The following is a 17,199-nucleotide window of genomic DNA, read 5'->3' as shown; positions in this document are numbered from 1 at the left end:
CCCAAATGCATAATGAGTGCTCAAACTCCCTCTTGTGGTGGTCTGTAGCAATGAAGCCGTGACATAGGGTAATTCTAAGTCCTGCGGTGCCAGATCACAACTTTTAAAGGAGGAACCACTGTATGTATAGTTGTGTGTGTGCTCTAGGGCAACGGTGTGTAGATGGAATTTGTATTTGTGGTCCTGGCAACTGGACCTTTTTTGGAACACCATTATTATGGTCATACTGAGATTTACTGTCAGGGGCCAGGTCTGGCAGAATCTGTGCAGATGATATAGGTGCTGCTGTAGGTCCTCCTTGGTTGGTGACAGAAGCACCAGATCATCAGCAAATAGTAAACATTTGACTTCAGATTCTAGTAGGGTGAGGTCGGGTGCTGCAGACTGTTCTAGTGCCCTTGCCAATTCACTGATATATATGTTGAAGAGGGTGGGGCTTAAGCTGCATCCCTGTCTCACCCCACGGCCCTGTAGAAAGAAATGTGTTTTTTGCCAATTTTAACCACACACTTGTTGTTTGTGTTCATGAATTTTATAATGTCGTGTGTTTTTCCCCCAACACCACTTTCCATCAATTTGTATAGAAGACCCTCATGCCAAATTGAGTCAAAGGCTTTTTTTAAATCAACAAAGCATGTGAAGACTTTGCCTTTGTTTTGGTATGTTTGTTTGTCAATTAGGGTGTGCAGGTTGAATACTTGGTCTGTTGTACGATAATTTGTTAAAAAGCCAATTTGACTTTTGCTCAGTACATTGTTTTTACTGAGGAAATGTACAAGTCTGCTGTTAATGATAATGCAGAGGATTTTCCCCAAGGTTACTGTTGACGCATATCCCACGGTAGTTATTGGTGTCAAATTTGTCTCCACTTTTGTGGATTGGGGTGATCAGCCCTTGGTTCCAAATATTGGGGAAGATGCCAGAGCTAAGAATGATGTTAAAGAGTTTTAGTATAACCAACTGGAATTTGTATATTTTATCATTTCATTGAGGATACCATCAACACCACAGGCCTTTTTGGATTGGAGGGTTTTTATTTTGTCCTGTAGTTGGGTTCTGGTAGTGGGTTCTGGTAGTCTTTAATAGTTGATTCTAAGATTTGTATTTCATCATGTATATGCTTTGCTCTTTGTTCTTTGTTATAGAGCCAAAAATATTAGAAAAGTGGTTTACCCATACATCTCCATTTCGCATAGATAATTCTTTGTGTTGTTGTTTGATTAGTGTTTTTCCAATTTTCCCAGAAGTGGTTTGAGTCTATGGATTCTTCACTTACATTGAGCTGACTTCTGATGTGCTGTTCCTTCTTTTTCCATTGTGTATTTCTGTATTGTTTTAGTGATTCACCATAGTAAAGGCGTAGACACAGGCTTTCTAGGTCTCTATGTTTTTGGTTGGACAGGTTTCTCAATTTCTTTCTTAGATTTTTGCATTCTTCATCAAACCATTTGTCATTGTTGTTCATTTTCTTCGGTTTTCTGTTTGAAATTTTTAGATTTGATAGGGAAGCTGAGAGGTCAAATATACAGTTAAGAATTTCTACTGCCAAGTTTACGCCTTCATGTCACGTTGGTATAAATGGATTCGGGAGACAGGCGCAGGAATGCATAATAGGGTTTTTTATTCAGCCCAAATTACGGCGTGCCGTGTAAAGGCACGGGGACGAAGACCAAACAAACACGTAACAAAAACAGTGTGTCTCGCTGGTCTGGGCAGTGTGTCTATTGATCTGTTGCTCCTGTGTGAAGTGTTGGGGCTGCGTTTGAGAGTGATGTCCTTTAGCGTCCGGGCGAAGATGGGCATTGCTGCCTTGTATAGGTGGACCTGGTCATAAAGGCTGATCAAGTCCAGGGTGGAGTGGTGGCCCAGGAAAACATTTGGTTTTGAGGCACAGTCACAGGAAATACTTGCGTTTACCCACTGTCTGGTAGCAGGGTGGAAGTCTTTTCATGGTAGCAGGGTGGAGATTACCACTTGTGCGTTGGGGAAAGTAGAATAAGCTTTTTCTCTCTCTCTCTCCTGGTGCTCCATGAAATGATAGGTGTTCCAGGCACCGGTCTAAAGCTCTTTCCTCTCCTCTCCTCTCCTCTCCTCTCCTCTCCTCTCCTCTCCTCTCCTCTCCTCTCCTCTCCTCTCCTCTCCTCTCCTCTCCTCTCCTCTCCTCTCATCCTTCTCTCCCTCTCTGCAGGTGCTCCATGAGATGATAGATGTTCCAGGGACCAGTCTGAAGCTGTGCTACCTGAGCTCCAGGACGTCGGGCTACCGCAGCCTGCTGAAGGTGACCATGACCCCAGCCGTGGTGTCTCTGGGCCTGCTCAAAGTCCATCTGATGGTGGCTGTGGAGGGACATCTCTTCCAGAAGTGGTTCCACGCCTCGCCCAACCTGGCCTACACCTACATTTGGGATAAAACAGATGCCTATGGACAGAGAGTCTACGGGCTGTCGGAAGCTGTCGGTGAGTGTGTATAGACAGAGTGTGTGTGTGCGTGCATATGTGTGTGTGTGTGTGCGTGTGTGTCTGTCTGTGAGCAGTAATAGCTCTGAGGGTGCCAAGGCCCCCAACTCACTTCACTAACTGCCAACTCTGCTTGACAGCTAATAACCCTTCATCACGGTTACGGCTGCCGCGGTTACGTCTGAGTGACAGGAGGAGAGGAGAGTTTAACTGCCACCCAGGGCTTAGAGTGTCAAGTCTGTCATCTCTTAGAACAGACAAGAGTGTACCAGCCACACACACTCTATTGCCTCAATGTAGCCGATTCATTACATAACCAACGTTACTTTACTTTGAATAGATATATTTTGAAGGGGACAATGCACCTATATTTGCAGTCCCTACAGCAGCTAGCTGCCTTCAACTAATATGTGTGTTTATGCTAATCAAGCGTTGGTGATATGACAACATTTCAACACTGTTGCATAATGGGAGAGAAATTGATCTGTCACAGAACTGCCTGTTGGGACAGTGAACCCAACACCCACGATGTTAATTGGGTTATGGGCTTAACGAGGTGTAAGTGGGGTCAGAGGAGAAAGGGTCTGGTCTGGACAAGTCTGGTCTGGACAGGTCTAGTCTGGACAGGTCTGGTCTGAACAGGTCAGGTCTGAACAGGTCTGGTCTGGACAGGTCTGGTTTGGACAGGTATGGTCTGAACAGGTCTGGTCTGGACAGGTCTGGTCTGGACAGGTCTAGTCTGGACAGGTCTGGTCTGAACAGGTTTAGACAGGTCAGGTCTGGTCTGGAAAGGTCTGGTCTAGACAGATCTGGTCTGGACAGGTCTGGACAGGTCTGGTCTGGACAGGTCTGGACAGGTTTGGTCTGGACAGGTCTGGACAGGTTTGGTCTGGACAGGTCTGAACAGGTCTGGTCTGGACAGGTTTGGAAAGGTCTGGACAGGTCTGGTCTGGTCTGTACAGGTCAGGTCTGGACAGATCTGGACAGGTCTGGTCTGGTCTGGTCTGTACAGGTCAGGTCTGGTCTGGACAGATCTGGTCTGGACAGGTCGGGTCTGGTCTGGTCTGGACAGGTCTGGTCTGGTCTGGTCTGGACAGGTCCTGGTCTGGTCTGGTCTGGTCTGGTCTGGACAGTTCTGGTCTGGACAGGTCTGCTCTGGTCTAGACAGGGGTGCTAAAGAGTACAAGCTGTGCTACCATCATTTGACTGATACTTACTGTATGTGGATTAGCTCTTGGGTAGCTATAGCTGTAAATATAACAATTATACATGGAACTGCAGCTCACTTTACTTTGTTACTGTCTGTCTGTTTGTCTGTCTGGTTGTCTGTCCTGAGCATTAAAGAGTTGCTTGTCTCCATAATACTTTGTTTATTAACTATATTTTCTCTCACTCCCACTTTCCTTTATTTCTCCCCCTCCCCCCCCCTCTCTCCCACTCTTTCTCTTTATCTCTCTCTTTTTCTCTCTCCCCCTCTCTCTCTCTTTCTCCCCCTCTCCTCTCCCCCCTCTCTCTCTGTCTCTCTCCCCCTCTCTCTTTCTCCCCCTCTCTTTCTCTCTCCTCTCCCCCATTCTCTCTCTCCCCATCTCTCTCTCTCTTTATCACTCCCCCCTCTCGCTCTCTTTCTCCCTCTCTCTCTCTCTCTCACTCTTTATCACTCCCCCTCTCTCGCTCTCTTTCTCCCCCCTCTCTCTCCCCCTCTCCCCTCTCTCTCTCTTTCTCCACCCTCTCCTCTCCCCCTCTCACTCTCTCTCTCTTTCTCCCCCTCTCTCTTTCTCCCACCTCTCTATTTCTCTCTCCTCTCCCCTTCTCTCTCTCCCCATCTCTCTCTCTTTATCACTCCCCCCCTCTCTCTCCCCCTCTCCTCTCCCCCTCTTTCTTTCTCTCTCTTTCTTGCCCCCTCTCGCTCTCTCCCCATCTCTCTCTCTCTCTTTATCACTCCCCATCTCTCTCTCCCCCTCTCTCTCCCCCTCTCCTATCCCCCTCTCTCTTTCTCCCCCCACCTCTCTCTCTCTCTCTCTCTCTCTCTCTTTCTCCCCCTCTCTCTTTCTCCCACCTCTCTCTTTCTCTCTCCTCTCCCCTTCTCTCTCTCCCCATCTCTCTCTTTATCACTCCCCCCTCTCTCTCCCCTCTCCTCTCCCCCTCTTTCTTTCTCTCTCTTTCTCGCCCCCTCTCGCTCTCTCCCCATCTCTCTCTCTCTCTTTATCACTCCCCCATCTCTCTCCCCCCCTCTCCTCACCCCCTCTCCTCTCCTCTCCCTCTCTCTTTCTCCCCCCACCTCTCTCTCTCTCTCTCTCTCTCTCTCACTCTTTCTCCCCCCTCTTTCTCCCCCTCTCTCTCCCCCTCCCTCTCCCCCTCTCTCTCTCTCTTTCTCCTCCCTCTCTCTCCCCCTCTCCTCCCCCTCTCTGCCCCCTCTCTCTCCTCCCTGTCCTCTCTCCCCACTCTCTCTCTTTCTCCCCCCTCTCTCCCCCTCGCTCTCTCTCCATAGTGTCGGTGGGGTATGAGTATGAGTCATGTTCCAGTCTGATCCAATGGGAGAAGAGGACAGTAGTACTGCAGGGCTTTGAACTGGACCCTTCTAATCTGGGAGGCTGGTCTCTGGATAAACACCATATCCTCAACACACGCAGCAGTATGTTTAAATATACTGTACATGTACACTGAACACAAATATAAACGCAACATGCAACAATTTCAACGGTTTTACTGAGTTACTGTTCATATAAGGAAATCAGTCAATTGCAATAAATTAATTAGGGCCTAATCTATGGATTTCATATGACTGGGCAGGGGCATAGGCCCACCCAATTGGGAGCCAGGCCCACTCACTGGAGAGCCAGGCCCAGCCAATCAGAATTCTTTTTTTTATTACAGAAATAAATACTCCTCAGTTTCATCAGCTGTCAAGTGGCAGGTCTCAGACAATCCCGCAGGTGAAGAAGCCGGATGTGGAGGTCCTGGGCTGGCGTGGTTACACGTGGCCTTTGGTTGTGATGCCGGATGTGGAGGTCCTGGACTGGCGTGGTTACACGTATCCTGTGGTTGTGATGCCGGATGTGGAGGTCCTGTGCTGGCGTGGTTACACGTGGCCCGTGGTTGTGAAGCCGGATGTGGAGGTCCTGGGCTGGCGTGGTTACACGTGGCCTGTGCTTGTGAAGCCGGATGTGGAGGTCCTGGGCTGGCGTGGTTACACGTATCCTGTGGTTGTGATGCCGGATGTGGAGGTCCTGTGCTGGCGTGGTTACACGTGGCCCGTGGTTGTGATGCCGGATGTGGAGGTCCTAGGCTGGTGTGGTTACATGTGGCCCGTGGTTGTGAAGCCGGATGTGGAGGTCCTGGGCTGGCGTGGTTACACGTGTCCTGTGGTTGTGAAGCCAGATGTGGAGGTCCTGGGCTGGTGTGGTTACACGTGGCCCGTGGTTGTGAAGCCGGATGTGGAGGTCCTGGGCTGGCGTGGTTACACGTGGCCCTAGGTTGTGAAGCCGGATGTGGAGGTCCTGGGCTGGCGTGGTTACACGTGGCCCGTGGTTGTGAAGCCAGATGTGGAGGTCCTGGGCTGGCGTGGTTACACGTGGCCCATGGTTGTGAAGCCGGGTGTGGAGGTCCTGGGCTGGCGTGGTTACACGTGGCCCGTGGTTGTGACACCCTATGAGTTTCGAGACCTCATAGGGTGTTTCGGTCTCGGTGTCAGTGTCGGATACATTTTTACTCGGTCTTGACTCGGTCTTGACTCACTCTCAGACAGTGAGGACACATAATTCTTACCCAGACCAGCCGAGGCCAACAGCCTAAACAACTCATAATTATCAGTTTCTTTCAGTCAGCGCATAAAAGCACAAAAAAAATGTAAAATGCCAAATATACTCCTTTCTTGAAACATGAATATCTTATGGCCTATTGAAACCTGGAATTCCTACTTTACTCATAACATTACTGTCATTCACTTATTTCCTTAACGCTAGTAGGGAAGAGTGAAAGGAATTGGTGGAAAGTTGAGAGTTCAACTATTGAACCTAGGCATTCAGTGTGTAACAGGTTAGTAGAGTAGTGAACCTATTGGGCCTCGGTCTTCAGTGGTGAACCTATTGGATCTAGGTCTTCAGTGTGTGACAGGTTAGTACAGTAGTGAACCTATTGGATCTAGGTCTTCAGTGTGTGACAGGTTAGTACAGTAGTGAACCTATTGGATCTAGGTCTTCAGTGTGTGACAGGTTAGCCTCTATGGGCTAGGTGGGACGCTTGCGTCCCACCTACGTAACAGCCACTGGCAGCCTGTGGCGCGATTTTCAAAACCTTAAAAATCCTATTACTTCAATTTCTCAAACATATGACTATTTTACAGCTATTTAAAGACAAGACTCTCGTTAATCTAACCACACTGTCCGATTTCAAAAAGGCTTTACAACGAAAGCAAAACATTAGATTATGTCAGCAGAGTACAAAGCCAGAAATAATCAGACACCCATTTTTCAAGCCAGCATATAATGTCACCAAAACCCAGAAGACAGCTAAATGCAGCACTCACCTTTGATGATCTTCATCAGATGACAACCCTAGGACATTATGTTATACAATACATGCATGTTTTGTTCAATCAAGTTCATATTTATATCAAAAACCAGCTTTTACATTAGCATGTGACGTTCAGAACTAGCATACCCCCGCAAACTTCCGGGAATTCGCTAACATTTTACTAAATTACTCACGATAAACGTTCACAAAAAGCATAACAATTATTTTAAGAATTATAGATACAGACCTCCTCTATGCACTCGATATGTCCGATTTTAAAATAGCTTTTTGGTGAAAGCACATTTTGCAATATTCTAAGTACATAGCCCAGGCATCACGGGCTCGCTATTTAGACACCCGGCAAGTTTAGCACTCACCATAATCATATTTACTATTATAAAAGTTTGATTACCTTTTGTTGTCTTCGTCAGAATGCACACCCAGGACTGCTACTTCAATAACAAATGTTGGTTTGGTCCAAAATAATCCATCGTTATATCCGAATAGCGGCGTTTTGTTTGTGCGTTCCAGACACTATCCGAAATAGTAAAGAAGTGTCGCGCGCATGGCGCAATTCGTGACAATAAAATTCTAAATATTCCATTACCGTACTTCGAAGCATGTCAACCGCTGTTTAAAATCAATTTTTACGCCATTTTTCTCGTAGAAAAGCGATAATATTCCGACAGGGAATCTCCTTTTCGGCAAACAGAGGAAAAAATCCCAAAGGCGGGGGCGGTCGGGTCACGCGCCTAAGCCCAGTGTCCCTTGATCGGCCACTTGAGAAAGGCGATAATGTGTTTCAGCCTGGGGCTGGAATGACGACATTCTGTTTTTTCCCGGGCTCTGAGCGCCTATGGACGACGTGGGAAGTGTCACGTTAGAGCAGAGATCCTTAGTAAATGATAGAGATGGAAAAGAAGTTCAAGAAATGGTCAGACAGGCCACTTCCTGTAAAGGAATCTCTCAGGTTTTGACCTGCCATTTGAGTTCTGTTATACTCACAGACACCATTCAAACAGTTTTAGAAAATTTAGGGTGTTTTCTATCCATATGTAATAAGTATATGCATATTCTAGTTACTGGGTAGGAGTGGTAACCAGATTAAATCGGGTATGTTTTTTATCCAGCCGTGTCAATACTGCCCCCTAGCCCTAACAGGTTAGTTCAGTAGTGAACATATTGGACCTAGGTGTTCAGTATGTGACAGGTTAGTACTGTAGTAAAACTATTGGACCTAGGTCTTCAGTGTGTGACAGGTTAGTACAGTGGTGAACATATTGGACGTAGGCCTTCAGTGTGTGACAGGCTAGTACAGTGGTGAAGCTATTGGACCTAGGTCTTCAGAGGTGAAACTATTGGACCTAGGTCTTCAGAGGTGAACCTATTGGACCTAGGTCTTCAGAGGTGAAACTATTGGACCTAGGTCTTCAGTGGTGAACCTATTGGACCTAGGTCTTCAGAGGTGAAACTATTGGACCTAGGTCTTCAGTGTGTGACAGGTTAGTACAGTGGTGAACCTATTGGACCTAGGTCTTCAGAGGTGAAACTATTGGACCTAGGTCTTCAGTGTGTGAACCTATTGGATCTAGGTCTTCAGTGTGTGACAGGCTCGTGATGCTGAAAGGACAGCAACCGTAATACCAGTACAGTCATGTAGGAGAGGGCACTTTCTGTAAAACACAAAGGGCCAGTGGTCTAGTGGAGGGTATACGCAGGTATAAGTCATATACTCACTTTTTGTTCAGGGGGCATTGCTTATACTCACTTCTTAATCCCTTCTGATGCGTATCAAAGTAGTGTAGTGGAGGTATACGACTTATCAATGATGTAGTACAATAGAGAAATCATGCAAAAAGTAGCCTACACAATCTCAAAGCAGTGAAATATATTGACATGCGCGCAGCACACAGCCTAGTTTCAGCTGAATATCATCGGTAGGCAGCAGGAGTGTTCAGCTCTCAGCTGATTATTAGCAAGGAGCAGCTCACAGAAGAATGACATCAGTAGCCGGGAGGGTAGGACAGACGTTTCAACTGATGATACTGTGTCTAGCAGTAAATGCTAACTAAGGCAACAATGGGTATGAAACCAGGTGGTGAAAATGTCTGGTCCTTAGTCTTGGTTAGTAGGTTATTTGTGATGTGTAATCCAGTCATCAAGCTCTGTTTGCATCAATATTTCTAAAGGCCTCCCCAAAAAACCTTCCCAATTAAATGTTGACTGTAATGTTAGCCTACCTGACAGAATGGTATATAATCAGTGGCGATTTTAGCATTTAAATCTTGGTGGGGCAAACTCAAAAAACCAAGGCCACAACATAACACTAAACAATACATTAATTGCTGTAACGGCCGTCATCAGAAAGAGACCAAGGTGCAGCGGAGGATGTGTTCATCATAACGGATTTTAATCAACGAATGAACACTACAAACAAAACATGAAAAGAAACGACAGCCAACAGTTCTGTCAGGATTAACAAAAACCTACACAGAAAAGAATCACCCACAAACCCCAAAGGAAAAACAGGCTGCCTATGTATGACTCTCAATCAGCAACAACGATCTACAGCTGTTCCTGATTGAGAGTCACACACGGCCAAACCAAAGAAACAAACCAACATAGAAAAATAAACATAGAACGCCCACCCATGTAACACCCTGGCCTAACCAAAATAGAGAACAAAAAAACCCTCTCTATGGCCAGGGCGTTACAGTACCCCCCTAAAGGTGCGGACTCCGGCTGCAAAACCTGACTATAAAGGGGAGGGTCCGGGTGGGCCCTCCTACGGCGGCGGCTCTGGTGCGGGACGTGGACGCCGCTCCACCCTCGGCTTGGCCCACTTAGGTGGCGCCCCTGGCTGCGCCGGAGGACTGGCGGGCGACCCTGGCTGCGCCCGGCTGGCGGGCGACTCTGGCGGCTCCGGACAGGCGGGCGGCTCTGGCGGCTCCGGACTGGCGGCTCCGGACAGGCGGGCGGCTCTGGCGGCTCCGGACTGGCGGGCGGCTCTGGCGCCTCCGGACTGGCGGGCGGCTCTGGCGGCTCCGGACTGGCGGGCAGCTCTGGCGGCTCTGGCCCAGGATTCACCAGGCTGGGGAGACATGCAGGAGGCCTGGCTTTGGGCGCAGGCACAGGACTCACCAGGCTGGGGAGACCCACAGGAGGCCTGGTCCTGGGAGGAGGCACAGGATAGACCAGGCTGGAGAGACCCACTGGCGGCCTGGTCCGAGGAGGAGGCACAGGATAAACCGGGCTGTGGGGGAGCACTGGAGTTCTGGTGCGTAGGCTTGCCACCCATACTCCAGGCTGAATGCCCACACTTGCCCGGCACGGGTGGAGCGCAGGCATAGGGCGAACTGAACCCTCCCAGCGCCCCGGAGACACAGCGCGGAGCGCCGGCGCAGGATAGCCTGGACCGAAACAGCGCACCGGAGACCAGACGCGCTGAGCTGGCACAATCCGCCCTGGCTCGATGCCCACACTCGCATGGCACTTGTGGGGAGCTGGCCTAAAGCGCACCGGGCTATGAGTGCGCACTGGAGACGCCGTGCGCTTCCTAGCATAACACGGTGCCTGACCAGTACCACGCTGCTTCCGGTAAGCACGGGGAGTTGGCTCAGGTCTCCAACCTGACTCTGCCACACTCCCTGTGTGCCCCCCCCAAAACATTTTGGGGGGCTGCCTCTCGTGCCTGTTGCGCTCCCTTGCCTCATACCAGCGCCTCTCAGCTATCGCTGCCTCAATCTCCCACTGCGGGAGGCGATACTCCAACGCTTGAGCCCATGGTCCTTTTCCGTCCAGTAATTCCTCCCACTTCCAGGAATCCTGAATGCTCTTCTCCTGGTGCTGCTCCTTCCTCCGCTGCTTGGTCCGTTGTTGGTGGGTGATTCTGTAACGGCCATCGTCAGAAAGAGACCAAGGTGCAGTGGAGGATGTGTTCATCATAACGGATTTTAATCAACGAATGAACACTACAAACAAAACATGAAAAGAAACGACAGCCAACAGTTCTGTCAGGATTAACAAAAACCTACACAGAAAATAATCACCCACAAACCCCAAAGGAAAAACAGGCTGCCTATGTATGACTCTCAATCAGCAACAACGATCTACAGCTGTTCCTGATTGAGAGCCACACACGGTCAAACCAAAGAAACAAACCAACATAGAAAAATAAACATAGAACGCCCACCCATGTAACACCCTGGCCTAACCAAAATAGAGAACAAAAAACCCTCTCTATGGCCAGGGCGTTACAATTGCATTTTAACGGTGACAAACAGTGGCCACGAACTGTCAGGGCCTACATAAAGCTGTCCCAACGGCTGACCTTTCTTTTCAGCACCATGGAGTGAATCCTTACCACTGCTACACCTGGCATTCAGCGGAGCCTTGTCTGGCAGCGAAACAGTTAATTCAGCCTCATTTACTGCCTTTTAAAAAAACATAGCTGATATGGCTGACTTGCTTAACTCTTACATCTAGATGTTCCGCTAGCGGAACACCACTCCAATATCCAATGATAGGGCGTGGCGCAAATTCCAAACACCTCAGAAATCCGAAAACTTCCATTTTTCAAACATATGACTATTTTACACCATTTTAAAGACAAGACTCTCCGTTATCTAACCACACTGTCCGATTTCAAAAAGGCTTTACAACGAAAGCAAAACATTAGATTATGTCAGGAGAGTACCCAGCCAGAAATAATCAGACACCCATTTTTCAAGCTAGCATATATGTCACAAAAACCAAAACCACAGCTAAATGCAGCACTAACCTTTGATGATCTTCATCAGATGACACTTCTAGGACATTATGTTATACAATACATGCATGTTTTGTTCAATCAAGTTCATATTTATATCAAAAACCAGCTTTTTACATTAGCATGTGACGTTCAGAACTAGCATACCCACCGCAAACTTCCGGTGAATTTACTAAATTACTCACGATAAACGTTCACAAAAAACATAACAATTATTTTAAGAATTATAGATACAGAACTCCTTTATGCAATCGCGGTGTCTGATTTTAAAATAGCTTTTCGGTGAAAGCACATTTTGCAATATTCTGAGTAGATAGCCCGGCCATCACAGGCTAGCTATTTTGACACCCAACAAGTTTGGTACTCACCAAACTCAGATTTACTATAAGAAAAATTGGATTACCTTTGCTGTTCTTTGTCAGACTGCACTCCCAGGACTTCTACTTCAACAACAAATGTTGGTTTGGTTCCAAATTATCCATAGTTATATCCAAATAGCGGCGTTTTGTTCGTGCATTCAAGACACTATCCGAAGGGTAACGAAGGGTGACGCGCCAGCGCGTATCGTGACAAAAAAATTCAAAATATTCCATTACCGTACTTCGAACCATGTCAAACGTTGTTTAAAATCAAATTTTATGCAATTTTTCTCGTAAAATAGCGATAATATCCGACCGGGAGACGTCGTTTTCGTTCAAAGACTGAAAATATAAAATGGACTCTTCACATGCACGCGCACGCCCGTTTCATTGTTCTCAGATCGACCACTATCCAAATGCGCTACTGTTTTTCAGCCAGGGACTGCAGAGTCATCATTCAACGTTCTGGCGCCTTCTGAGAGCCTGTGCGAGCCTTAGAAAGTGTCACGTTACAGCAGAGATCCTCTGTTTTCAATAAAGAGGCTAAAGAAGGCCAAGAAATGGTCAGAGACGGCACTTCCTGTTTGGAATCTTCTCAGGTTTTGGCCTGCCATATGAGTTCTGTTATACTCACAGACACCATTCAAACAGTTTTAGAAACTTTAGGGTGTTTTCTATCTAAATCAAACAATTATATGCATATTCTAATTTCTGGGCAAGAGTAATAAACAGATTAAATCGGGTATGTTTTTTATCCGGCCGTGAAAATACTGCCCCCTATCCATAACAGGTTAAACTAATGTGGTTTCTACTGACAATTGAGATGTACAAACTATGGCATCAGGGGACGACGAGCAGATAAGAGGCAATCCATAGTTTTGATTAAGACATTAATGAGCGAGCGTAGTCAATATAACTATTTGTTCAGCACTTTTGAAATGTACAGCGACAGAATTCAGAACATGGGCCATTCTTACAGTGTTCTCCCTGTACACCAAGTCAGAACCGTAGGATAAATAAAGGGGGCATATAAGCAGACAATGAAAGCTCAAATCAAATTTTATTTGTCACATACACTTTTTTAGCAGATGTTATTGTGGGTGTAGCGAAATGCTTGTGTTTCTAGCACCAACAGTGCAGTAATATCTAACAAGTAATATCTAACAAAAAACACAATCTAAAGTAAAGGAATGGAATTAAGAATATGTCAATATTTGAACGAGCAATGTCATAGCGGCATAGACTAAGATACAGTAGAATAGTATAGAATACAGTATATACATATGAGATGAGTAATGCAAAATATGTAAACATTATTAAAGTGACTAGTGTTTCAATTATTAAAGTGGCCAGTGATTTCAAGTCTATGTACATTATATAGGGCAGCAGCCTCTAATGTGCTAGTGATGGCTATTCAACAGTCTGGTGGCCTTGAGATAGAACCTGTTACAATATTCAATGATTAAATTTTTTTTTTAAAAGCTATAGGCTACATTTGCACCACCAAGTCAGAACAGTAGGCTAAATCATGATGGGAAAAGGGACCGAATTATTAGGGTGAGGCTCATGGGCTGCTAACAGGTTACTACGCAACATACACTTAGTATTACTTTCTTAGCTACAGTATATATATCTCCCTGGCATATTACATCATTTATGCAGCAGCATACAAGACATGTTTGGACTCGCCTTGTTGTGCTGTGCTCACTTGAACAGGAAGGTGGTGGGTGCGACAGGTCCTTCTGTGCAAATTTTGTCATAAAACTTTGTCATCAAAGTCTGGCATTCTCTGTATTTATGGTCAACTGGGAATTTGGAAAAAAATAAGGTTGAATAATGACGTCAGTGATCTTCAGGTCGGAGCTCTAGAAAGAGGCCTGAGTCTCTGACTTGGAATTCCAAGTTGGATGACCGTTCAAAACTTATTTTTCCAAATCTTCTGGGATCTTTTATTTCAGCTCATGAAATATAGGCCAACACTTTACATGTTGCGTTTATATTTTTGTTCAGTATACATACACACAAACACACATCGTCATCTCAACACACATACACACCATCTTCTCAACATCACATACATTTCATTTGGCAGAATAAATAGTATGTGGGGTTTAATCTCAAACAAAATGAACGAGTTAATCTCTCCATGAGTTAATCTCTCCCTCCCTCCCTCCCTCCCTCCCTCCCTCCCTCCCTCCCTCCCTCCCTCCCTCCCTCCCTCTGTCCTGTCCAGGTATCCTCCATAAGGGTAGTGGTGAGAACGTGTTTGTGTCAGAGCAGCCCCCTGTGATCAGCAGTATAATGGGGAACGGCCGTCGACGTTCTATCTCCTGCCCTAGCTGTAACGGCCTCGCCGACAGCAACAAGCTACTGGCACCCGTAGCTCTGGCAACAGGCATCGACGGGAGCCTCTATGTGGGAGACCTGAACTTCGTACGCAGGGTCTACCCCTCGCTCAATACCACGGGCATACTGGAACTGAGGTATGGATGGAGGGAGGAGAGAAGAAGATGGGGGAGAAGTCAGGTTGGGAGAGGAGAGGAGTGGGATGAGGTGGGAGGAGATTGGGAGAGAAAAGGGAAAGGAGAGAGGAAGAGAGTGGGACTGGTGGGAGGAGGGGTGAGGGAGGAAAGGGAAGGGAAGGAGAGGGGAAGAAGAGGAGGAGAAGTGAGGGAGGAGGGAGAGGAATAATGTGTAGGATATAGAACATGTTGGATGAGATCAGTGAGGTTGTAATGAAAGCAGGGAGGGCTCGGGGGACAGTGTGATTGAAGTAGAATTATACACTGCACTAGTTCTTATATCTCCTGGGTGTTTTTATCCATATTTAACTATGCTGTTCCCTTCACCACTCCACAGCTAACTCTCTCTGTCGTTCTGTTGTTCCTCCACCGCTCCACAGCTAACTCTCTCTGTCGTTCTGTTGTTCCTCCACCGCTCCACTGCTAACTCTCTCTGTCGTTCTGTTGTTCCCTCAGACACACCACATTAACATTTGTTCTGGGTTGTTTTTTCTGTCTTCTTATCCTTTGAAGGAACAAAGATTTCAGACACAGGTAAGATGCTTCGCTCCTCGGTTAAATTAGAAATTCCAAGCTAAAAAGTGAAATAGCAGTAATTTAGAGTTACTTTAATCACAAAGATTGTTAAATTGCCCCTGAGAAATATTGTTTTAATCTAAGTTGTTTTTATCCAATCTAATTCAAATTCCAATAACTTTATTGTTCTCTCGCCGTCCTACAGTAACAACCCGACTCATAAGTACTTCCTGGCCATTGACCCGGTAACGGGAGCGTTGTTGATCTCGGATACAAATTCACGGCATATCTACCGTGTGCGCTTGCTGACGGGCGGGCGACTGCTGTCGGACAGCGCAGAGGTGGTTGCTGGGACGGGAGAGCAGTGTCTGCCCTTTGACGAACGCTGTGGGGACGGAGGCAAAGCTACTGAGGCGACACTGATGAGCCCCAAAGGTGAGGAGCAGAGGAACACACACACACAAAGAGATCTTCCAAACCTTGAAGGCTAAGCCACAGACAGTACCCCCATGAGCTCCAAAGTGTAACTAGGAAGGAAGGCACGTCTGTACTACACCAATGAAATGCTGATAATAATGATCTAGTAGTGAAAGTAGTAGTGATATCTTTCCTTTTTTACATCAGAACAGTGATGATGAAACTAATTGTCGGTCTAGTAGTGAAAGTAAAGCAGGGCAGAAGCAGAAGGAGGTTATAAACCAGATTACAGCTGAAGTTAGGATGATGACATGTGATGAAGCCTGCATCAAAAAGAAGAACGCTTTGACACCAAACTGTCAAAGATGTCACCCTGTCACATTTCCTCAGTGTGTGTGTGTTGTGTATTTTGTGTGTGTGGTGTCTGTTGTTTTGTGTGTGTGTGTTGTGTGAGTCTGTGTGTGTGTGTGTGTGTGTGTGTGTGTGTGTGTGTGTGTGTGTGTGTGTGTGTGTGTGTGTTGTGTGTGCACATCTCCTGCCAGACAGATACAAAGCCAGCCAGCACTTATCAGCCTGCCCTGTCAGTTTTCTTTCTCACTCCCTCTCTCTGTCTGTCTCTTCCTATCCCTCCAGCTCTTCTCTGTCACTGGCCTCTCTCTTTCTCTTTCCCTCCTTCCCCTGTGTGCTAGTCCTTCTCTGTTCAAAGACACCCTGTTCCCCCTCTCCCTCTCTTCTCCTACATCCGTTCCATGGCATTGCTTCTATCCATCATTGCTATTCCTTTCTCTCTTTCCCCCAGCTCTCCTTTCATCCTCTCATCCTCTCTGCCTCCCTCTCTTATTCTCCTACCAAAGGTCGGTCTGTACATCAGTCTGTCTGTCTGTCTGTCTGTCTGTCTGTCTGTCTGTCTGTCTGTCTGTCTGTCTGTCTGTCTGTCTGTCTGTCTGTCTGTCTGTCTGTCTGTCTGTCTGTCTGTCTGTCTGTCTGTCTGTCTGTCTGTCTGTCTGTCTGTCTGTCTGTCTGTCTGTCTGTCTGTCTGTCTGCCAAAGAAAGAGCCTCAAACCATGTTGCCATGTAAGTATGTTGCCATGTTTGTATGTTGCCATGTTGCCAGGTTAGTATGTTAGTATGTTGCCATGTTAGTATGTTGCCATGTTGCCACAAATGCTACACATTATTTACAAGGTCAATACAACTCATCAACCTTAGATAAGTTACTGATTACCAAGTTGCTGTATCTTATAAAATAACATGTATTGGCCTAATGTATTTATTTTGTACCCACTTACGTATTAACCTCTATGGGCAAGGCGGGACGAATTCGTCCCACCTACGTAACAGCCACCTGAATTCAGTGGCGCGATTTTTGAATCGTTTGAAATACTATTACTTCAATTTCTCAAACATATGACTATTTTACAGCTATTTAAAGACAAGACTCTCCTTAATCTAACCACACTGTCCGATTTCAAAAAGGCTTTACAACGAAAACAAAACATTAGATTATGTCAGGAGAGTGCCCAGCCAGAAATAATCAGACACCCATTTTTCAAGCTAGCATATAATGTCACAAAAACCCAAACCACAGCTAAATGCAGCACTAACCTTTTATGATCTTCATCAGATGACACACCTAGGACATTATGTTA

At 46.5% G+C, this 17,199-nt stretch overlaps 1 protein-coding gene across 1 annotated transcript in view; it reads left to right on the top strand.

The window, feature by feature from the left end:
- The window catches only part of LOC106612130 (teneurin-2), an 87,568-nt gene that overhangs the window by 43,994 nt on the left and 26,375 nt on the right, over window positions 1-17,199 (top strand). The window contains exons 12-16 of the mRNA XM_045724181.1: window positions 2,189-2,456; window positions 4,945-5,088; window positions 14,329-14,578; window positions 15,131-15,151; window positions 15,339-15,568. Coding sequence (XP_045580137.1) covers window positions 2,189-2,456; window positions 4,945-5,088; window positions 14,329-14,578; window positions 15,131-15,151; window positions 15,339-15,568 — 913 coding nt within the window. The remainder of the gene's footprint in view (window positions 1-2,188; window positions 2,457-4,944; window positions 5,089-14,328; window positions 14,579-15,130; window positions 15,152-15,338; window positions 15,569-17,199) is intronic.

This window comes from Salmo salar, chromosome ssa09 (genome assembly GCF_905237065.1).
Source record: "Salmo salar chromosome ssa09, Ssal_v3.1, whole genome shotgun sequence".
NCBI lineage: Eukaryota > Metazoa > Chordata > Actinopteri > Salmoniformes > Salmonidae > Salmo > Salmo salar.
The sequence above is the reverse complement of the archived record's forward strand: the minus strand, read 5'-3'. Positions and strand labels throughout refer to the sequence as shown.